We start from the raw sequence: 8,873 nt of genomic DNA on the forward strand, positions 1-8,873 counted from the left end.
TGGGATGAACCGGCCTATGATATAGTACTTTGTGTTCTCTCAGGTGTGTGCGTGCCAGGTGCGAGCCACAGGGAAGATGTATGCCTGCAAGAAGCTGGAGAAGAAGAGAATTAAGAAGAGGAAAGGAGAGTCCATGGCCCTTAACGAGAAACAAATACTAGAGAAGGTCAACAGCAGATTTGTTGTGAGTCTCTTCCTATCATTTGGATACATGACCACGCAATACATGTACACACGCTTTCACTTTATTCTCTCGTCTCTCGCTCTCTCTCTCTCTCTCTCTCTCTCTCTCTCTCTCTCTCTCTAACCTCTCTCTCTCTCTCGTCAACCTCTCTCTCTCTCTCTCTCTCGTCAACCTCTCTCTCTCTCTCATCAACCTCTCTCTCTCTCGTCAACCTCTCTCTCTCTCTCGTCAACCTCTCGTCAACCTCTCTCTCTCTCTCGTCAACCTCTCTCTCTCTCTCGTCAATCGCTCTCTCGTCAATCGCTCTCTCTCTCTCTCGTAAATTGCTCTCTCTCTCGTCAATCGCTCTCTCGCTCTCTCTCTCTCTCGTCAATTGCTCTCTCTTTCGTCAATCGCTCTCTCGTCAATCTCTCTCTCTCTCGTCAATCTCTCTCTCTCTGTCTCTCTCATATCAATCTCTCTCTCTCATATCAATCTATCTAGGTGAGTTTAGCATATGCCTATGAGACCAAAGACGCTCTGTGTCTGGTGCTGACCTTAATGAATGGAGGGGATCTGAAGTTCCACATCTACAGCATGGGGACTCCAGGCTTTGAGAAGGACAGGGTCCAGTTCTATGCTGCCCAGATCTGCTGCGGCCTGGACCACCTACACCAGGAATCCATCGTCTACAGGTGGCAGCTTTTTATCATAGCACCTCAGTTTCCCTTAACACAGATCTAGGTTCACATTGCAACAGATCTAGGATCAGATGGGGGCAACTACCTACCCCTACCTTTAGCAAAATTAGCAGTGGATTCTTCTGATTGTCATTCACTATACCAATGTCTCCCGAGATCACATGATGTCAACACATGATGTATTGGTTTTAGTCCCAATGTCAAATGCCACAAATTAACTTTTGTTTTTCTTCAGGGATTTAAAACCAGAGAATATTCTATTAGATGATAATGGTGAGTTGCCCTTACTACTGTACAGTAGCCTAACTACTGGGATTATGTATTTGAACTCAGAGAGGCTCTCTGTTAAATAGGACTGATCTTTGACCCCTGACCTCTCTGCCCCTGTGCCGTAGGACACATCCGGATCTCAGATCTGGGCCTGGCCATCAAAGTGCCTGAAGGGGACCCCATACGAGGCAGAGTGGGAACAGTGGGTTACATGGGTAAGCCACCTTACCTTCATATGTTATTACCACACATTCAAATTCATTTCCAATGCATCGGAATACAATAATCATCAAACAAAAACCTGACACATTTTTTTACCATACAAAGAAGATATTATCGTTAAACCTGTTGTACTGTGCTGTGTGTGTAGCTCCGGAGGTGATCAACAACGAGCGCTATGGGATGAGTCCAGACTGGTGGGGGCTGGGATGTCTCATCTACGAGATGACCGCCGGACGCTCACCCTTCCGCGCACGCAAAGAACGAGTGAAGAGGGAAGAAGTGGAGAAGAGGGTGCAGGAGGGAGAGGAGGAGTACAGCGACAAGTTTACAGAGGACACCCAGGCCATCTGTAGAGTGGTGAGAGCCCATTGATTGATTGACCAGACTTAGGCCTAGTTAGTGTCATCAGGAACTGCACACTCTATTTGGTAGTCACCCTGAGTAGCTGATCTCATGATATTTGAAAATGACTGACTGTACATTCTATCATCATCTCTCCCCCGTCTTTCTCTCTCTCCCCCGTCTCGCTCTCTCCCGCCCCGTCTCGCTCTCTCCCGCCTCCATCTCGCTCGCTCGCCGGTCTCGCTCTCTCTCTCCCCGGTCTCGCTCTCTCCTGTCTCGCTCTCTCTCTCTCTCCCACCCCGTCTCGTCTCGCTCTCTCTCTCTCTCCCACCCCGTCTCGTCTCGCTCTCTCTCTCGCCTGTCTCGCTCTCTCTCGCCTGTCTCGCTCTCTCTCGCCTGTCTCGCTCTCTCTCGCCTGTCTCGCTCTCTCTCGTCTCGCTCGCTCTCTCTCGTCTCGCTCGCTCTCTCTCGTCTCGCTCGCTCTCTCTCGTCTCGCTCGCTCTCTCCTGTCTCGCTCGCTCTCTCCTGTCTCGCTCGCTCTCTCCTGTCTCGCTCGCTCTCTCCTGTCTCGCTCTCTCTCTCCTGTCTCGCTCTCTCTCTCCTGTCTCGCTCTCTCTCTCTCCTGTCTCGCTCTCTCTCTCTCCTGTCTCGCTGTCTCGCTCTCTCTCTCCTGTCTCGCTCTCTCTCTCTCGCACCCCGTCTCGCTCTCTCCCGCCCCCATCTCGCTCTCTCCCGCCCCCATCTCGCTCTCTCCCGCCCCCATCTCGCTCTCTCCCGCCCCCATCTCGCTCTCTCTCTCCCGCCCCGGCCTCGCTCTCTCTCTCCCGCCCCGTCTCTCACTCTCTCTCCCGCCCCCGTGTTGCTCTCTCTCCCCCCCGTCTCGCTCTCTCTCGCCCCCTCTCTCTCCAGCTGTTGACCAAAGATCCTAATCAGAGGCTGGGCTGTACAGCGGGGGGGTCAACAGGGGTGAAGGCTCACTGCTTCTTCAGGAACATCAACTTTAAGAGACTAGAGGCAGGCATCCAGGAACCCTCCTTTGTACCTGATGTAAGTAGAGGAGGAGGAGGATGGCAACTCTTGTCCTGCTTCAGCTCTAGAAACAACACCAGGAAGTGTTTTACTATGGGAACCAACCAACTGTTCCAATTGTTTCAATCCGTTACATTCATGAATGGGTGAATATGTTATTTAGACCAGGGATCATGACCTCTACTCCAAATGAAGACTCTCATACTTCTTCCTCCGCCCTCCATCTGGATCTTCTCCCTCTTTTCCGCTGTGCTTTTCTTCTCCCTCTCAGCCCCGGGCGGTGTACTGTAAGGATGTGTTGGACATTGAGCAGTTCTCCACAGTCAAGGGAGTAAATCTGGACCAAACCGACAACGACTTCTACTTCAAATTCTCTACAGGCTGCGTGTCCATCCCATGGCAGCACGAGGTGGGTGAACTAACTGGGACGTCTTTCCCTCTCCTCTGGCCTCTTCTGAGAGGTAGTCTGCAAGGTAACCTGAAAGACTGAATAATTGGTGGACTTGTCAGTCAGTAGCAGTCAAATACTGTCCTTACACCATCTCTCTCTCTCTGTCTCTCTGTCTCTGTGTGTGTATAGATGATAGACACAGAGTGTTTCAGTGATCTGAATGTGTTCGGGCCCCAGGGGACCAGACCCCCAGATCTGGACTGGAATACGCCCCCCGAGCCTCCCCGACGCAGCCTGCTGGACAGGATCTTCAGGAGACACGTGAGGACACACACACACCAACATTCTCAGTCTCACACAGAGTTTACACTACACTGTTACATCCACTGATACTGAGATGACACAAACTCCCTTTCTCTCTCTTTCCACCCTGCAGCACCCCGAGGTGTCCATTGCCAACAGTCGCGTGTCTTCCTGCAGTGTGAACTCAGTGGACTCCATGTCAAACTCTGCCCCCTAGTGGCCATGGCTCTGTGTGGCGCCACACACAGACAGAGGAGGAGACGGAAGGATCTTCTCACTGCTGATTGGTTTACACCTGGCCCGACCAGCTGTCAGTCTTCCGGAGGCACCCAACCCAAGCCCATGGTCAGTCTAGGGGAAATACTGACCATGACCCGGGCCTGAGACCCATGGGGAATTATTGGAGGGACGTACAATAACGCAAAGACGTTTGAAAACATTGCTCAGACACTTCACTTACCTTCAGAATCGCTGGAGTAGAGAAGAGCCACTGACTGTGTTGATGAATAAGAAAAAACGAGCTAATTCAGGGGATCCACTGTCTGAGAAAGACCACAGGAAATACAAGATGGGGGCTTTGTTGTTGCTGTTTTTTTTGTTTTTTTAAAGAAATTGAATTCTTTGCATAAATTCACGTTCACACTCAAATGCACTCTCTGTTCATGTATTCCTCTCTTCCCCCCTCCCCCTCTCTCCTTTTCCCCTCCCTCTCCTCTAATCACTTATAAACATACATGCAACCAACAACATCACCAACCTCAAGACACAATGTGCATATTGCCTTGTATACCCTCAGGCCAAAGATATAGTTCAGTTATGTATTTTTGTTATTGTTGCCATATTAGTTTTGGAGGAGGAAGGGGGATTTGCCTGGTCTTTATTCAATCACATATTAAACTTGAGTCAGCAGCTATGCTACACCTAAGTCACAATCAAACATGTGTTTGCATACAACAGGCTGCCCCCCCCCCCCCCCCCCCACACACACGCACGCACACAACTGTGGCATTAGAATTGTAACTACAATACTTGTCTTGTTTTCTGCACTTTTCCCAAAGAGTGCCCCAACGCACCCCGTTGACCTTGAGCAAAAGGAGATTTGTCAAACCAATAAGCCACCATTTATACACCAATTAAGATGTTTTACAGTAAAGATGTTATTGCTTTACCTCAGACATTAAAGTAACATTACTGCGATGTAAACTTTGTAATATCCATTGAGCCAGTGCTGTTTTGTGTTTGCGTTGCCATCACGACCATGGGTGCATCTCGATAGTCTCATTGGGGGGGGGGGGGTTCTCTCCTCCTTTTCTTCATCTGCACTGATCCTAAAGGAAAGGTGAGGAATCCTGGAAGATATATGACCTTTTTCTACAGGAAATGAGCTTTAACCAATCCAGTGCAGATGAAGGAGAGGAGGGGAAGCCGTGTTAGACTATTGAGGTTCCTGGGCTCTGGTAGAGTAATTGGTAAAGGGACCACCTCACAATAGGAAGCCTTCCAACACACTCGAACGAAAGGGAAGAACAGCTTTGGTTTTGGAATTTGATGTCTTATTTTAAGGAAGAATAAATATTTACAGTAAACAATTGTACTTACACGTTTAGACTTGGCCAGTTATTATTTCATTCGTAAATCATTTCACAAATTGAAACTCAGAAGTGCCTCCTCTTTAGCCTGATCTCCTAGACGACTCGCACACAAATGTTTGCACTTTGTTTCTCTCATGATCGATTTGTTTCTTTATGACCCACACACACACACTGTATTTGGCTGGTGGTGGAGGCTGGGAAGTGAGGAGAGAGAGAGAGAGGATAAGGAGATGAAAGGAGAGAACGAGGGAGGATCGCTTCCTGCTATTGTTGTACATTACAGTGCTGAGTGTACAGAATGTAAAGCCAAACCCACTGTGCTCTGCAGCTCCGAATAAACAAACCCTGCGCTGCCTTAGCACCTCTGTACCATCCGTGTCTCATGTCTGTCTGTGTAGCAAATGCAAGAGTCAGGGCATTCTCATACGGATGAATCGATACAAGAGTAATTTGTTTCATAATAACATTTCCACACGATTATTGATACCATTTTCACTTTATGGGCCGGTTTCATAGTCCCAGATAATAGTAATCCAAAAGCAGGCCAAATTCATTTGAACGGTTGATTGAAAGGAAAGTTTTTGCTATGAGTTGAATTTGTCTAAAATTATACCAGTCTCCAGTGGTAGCTAGCGTCACAAGGCTAGCTATCGAGACCTAGTTAGCCCACGCTGCAAGACTTAAGATAACTTGGTTAGCTTGTTGGAAAGCAAGCTAACCATGCTAGTTAGCAGTTCTACCTGCACATATGGTAGCATTGCTAGCTCTCTCCTCTTGTTCAGTTGAACCTACATTCACTCATTTGTATTAAATAAACCGGCAAAGTTTAGGCTGACGGCTTTAAGGTTGTGGGAGGATAACAGCCCGAAGTCTAACTAACCCAGATAGACCACAGCCTGTTGTTTCCAATGGGAGCAAATGAATCATAGTGGGCAGAACAAGCAAGATGGTAGGCAGAGCCAAGCACGAGCTAGCGAGAGCCTATTGGTGTGTCCTAGCATGTATTTGCATATTTTCTGTTAGGGAACGCCTACTCTGAAGTGTGTGTGTGACATAACTCAATTCACCCTTGCGCTCCTAAACAATGCAATTTTTTAAAACTTTGGCAAAGCCTAAAGTTTACAAAACTTAGTCCATTCTGTTCGTAACAGATGTTAGATTTGGAAACAGAAAACTGTATTGAGATCAAGTGTTTCATCGATGAGAAAATTAGCAGAATGTAGGCCAAAATCTTCTCCCACTGCCGTCCACTGGGCTTCCTCTCACAGCCATATTTGGTAGTGGGTGGAAACGCCAACCGGATGCTTCACATTTATACATCCGGTGTAATATCTGTCTCATTGATCTGTGCCGTGCTCTCTCTTGGTAGCTATTAGCTGCAAGGCTTCTAGTAAACTAGCCTCCTCCCATTGTAAGCCTCCGGGCGCACATGTTGTTTTTTATGACAGGCGCTACTACACTAGCAGGCCCTGTTTTTTTACAATGGCCACTGCTGCCCCATCGCAGGACGAGCCAGGCCATGCACTCGAAACCCCACGTTCTTGCACTTGCAGCTCCAAGATTGCGGGGAAGGATTCGGGCCGAGCATAAGGAGGCTCAAACGTACCTTCATCTCTGACCCCCTCTCACCTCTGAGCCACCAGCCAAGGCTGAGGTCCAGTTCCCCACAACCGAGCCCAGCTGGGGCAAGATTATGGAGAGTCTCGATTCCTTTCCCTCACTGTCTGATGAATTGACGACGGGATTAATCCCTCGACTTCACGGATGCGATCGAAGGTGGGGACAACAGTCTCCCTTCCCCTCAAGCCCTGAGAGGGGAAGGGAGGGGGGGGGGGGGGGATTCCCCAAATAAAAGAAAATTTTACAGGTCACATACACATGGTTAGCAGATGTTAATGCGAGTGTAGCGAAATGCTTGTGCTTCTAGTTCCGACCATGCAGTAATATCTAACAAGTAATCTAACAATTTCACAACAACTACCTTTTACACACAAGTGTAAAGAAATGAATAAGAATATGTACATATAAATATATGGATGAGCGATGGCTGAACGGCAAAGGCAAGATTCAGTAGATGGTATAGAGTACAGTATATACATATGAGATGAGTAAAGTCAGTATGTTGGCAGAAGCCACTCAATGTTAGTGATGGCTGTTTAACAGTCTGATGGCCTTGAGATAGAAGCTGTTTTTCAGTCTCTCGGTCCCAGCTTTGATGCACCTGTACTGACCTCGCCTTCTGGATGATAGCGGGGTGAACAGGCAGTGGCTCGGGTGGTTGTTGTCCTTGATGATCTTTTGGCCTTCCTGTGACATCGGGTGGTGTAGGTGTCCTGGAGGGCAGATAGTTTGCACCCGGTGATACGTTGTGCAGACCTCACTGCCCTCTGGAGAGCCTTACAGTTGTGGGCAGAGCAGTTGCCATACCAGGCGGTGATACAGCCCGACAGGATGCTCTCGATTGTGCATCTGTAGAAGTTTGTGAGTGTTTTAGGTGACAAGCCAAATTTCTTCAGCCTCCTGAGGTTGAAGAGGTGCTGTTGCGCCTTCTTCACCACGCTGTCTGTGTGGGTGGACCATTTCATTACATTTACATTTACATTTAAGTCATTTAGCAGACGCTCTTATCCAGAGCGACTTACAAGTTGGTGCATTCACCTTATGATGTCCAGTGGAACAACCACTTTACAATAGTGCATCTAACTCTAAGGGGGGGGGGGGGGGTTAGAAGGATTACTTTATCCTATCCTAGGTATTCCTTAAAGAGGTGGGGTTTCAGGTGTCTCCGGAAGGTGGTGATTGATTCCGCTGACCTGGCGTCGTGGGGGAGTTTGTTCCACCATTGGGGTGCCAGAGCAGCGAACAGTTTTGACTGGGCTGAGCGGGAGCTGTACTTCCTCAGAGGTAGGGAGGCGAGCAGGCCAGAGGTGGATGAACGCAGTGCCCTTGTTTGGGTGTAGGGCCTGATCAAAGCCTGAAGGTACGGAGGTGCCGTTCCCCTCACAGCTCCGTAGGCAAGCACCATGGTCTTGTAGCGGATGCGAGCTTCAACTGGAAGCCAGTGGAGAGAGCGGAGGAGCGGGGTGACGTGAGAGAACTTGGGAAGGTTGAAGACCAGACGGGCTGCGGCGTTCTGGATGAGTTGTAGGGGTTTAATCGCACAGGCAGGGAGCCCAGCCAACAGCGAGTTGCAGTAATCCAGACGGGAGATGACAAGTGCCTGGATTAGGACCTGCGCCGCTTCCTGTGTGAGGCAGGGTCGTACTCTGCGAATGTTGTAGAGCATGAACCTACAGGAACGGGTCACCGCCTTGATGTTGGTTGAGAACGACAGGGTATTGTCCAGGATCACGCCAAGGTTCTTAGCGCTCTGGGAGGAGGACACAATGGAGTTGTCAAGCGTGATGGCAAGATCATGGAACGGGCAGTCCTTCCCCGGGAGGAAGAGCAGCTCCGTCTTGCCGAGGTTCAGCTTGAGGTGGTGATCCGTCATCCACACTGATATGTCTGCCAGACATGCAGAGATGCGATTCGCCACCTGGTTATCAGAAGGGGGAAAGGAGAAGATTAATTGTGTGTCGTCTGCATAGCAATGATAGGAGAGACCATGTGAGGATATGACAGAGCCAAGTGACTTGGTGTATAGCGAGAATAGGAGAGGGCCTAGAACAGAGCCCTGGGGGACACCAGTGGTGAGAGCACGTGGTGCGGAGACAGATTCTCGCCACGCCACCTGGTAGGAGCGACCTGTCAGGTAGGACGCAATCCAAGCGTGGGCCGCGCCGGAGATGCCCAACTCGGAGAGGGTGGAGAGGAGGATCTGATGGTTCACAGTATCAAAGGCAGCCGATAGGTCTAGA

At 49.3% G+C, this 8,873-nt stretch overlaps 1 protein-coding gene across 4 annotated transcripts in view; it reads left to right on the top strand.

The window, feature by feature from the left end:
- The window catches only part of LOC139576496 (G protein-coupled receptor kinase 5-like), a 70,889-nt gene extending 66,253 nt beyond the window's left edge, over positions 1–4,636 (top strand). For 3 of the 4 annotated variants that reach the window (XM_071402660.1, XM_071402661.1, XM_071402662.1), the window contains exons 8-16: positions 44–184; positions 668–858; positions 1,100–1,137; positions 1,260–1,349; positions 1,505–1,713; positions 2,608–2,745; positions 2,999–3,136; positions 3,308–3,439; positions 3,555–4,636. In XM_071402660.1, the coding sequence (XP_071258761.1) occupies positions 44–184; positions 668–858; positions 1,100–1,137; positions 1,260–1,349; positions 1,505–1,713; positions 2,608–2,745; positions 2,999–3,136; positions 3,308–3,439; positions 3,555–3,638 (1,161 nt within the window). In that variant the 3' untranslated portion in view covers positions 3,639–4,636. Of the gene's footprint in view, positions 1–43; positions 185–667; positions 859–1,099; positions 1,138–1,259; positions 1,350–1,504; positions 1,714–2,607; positions 2,746–2,998; positions 3,201–3,307; positions 3,440–3,554 lie in introns of all 4 variants that reach the window. The other variant, XR_011675130.1, reaches the window with a different exon arrangement.
- Positions 4,637–8,873: the final 4,237 nt, after the last annotated feature.

The sequence above is a fragment of the Salvelinus alpinus genome, chromosome 5, assembly GCF_045679555.1.
Source record: "Salvelinus alpinus chromosome 5, SLU_Salpinus.1, whole genome shotgun sequence".
NCBI classification, from domain to species: domain Eukaryota; kingdom Metazoa; phylum Chordata; class Actinopteri; order Salmoniformes; family Salmonidae; genus Salvelinus; species Salvelinus alpinus.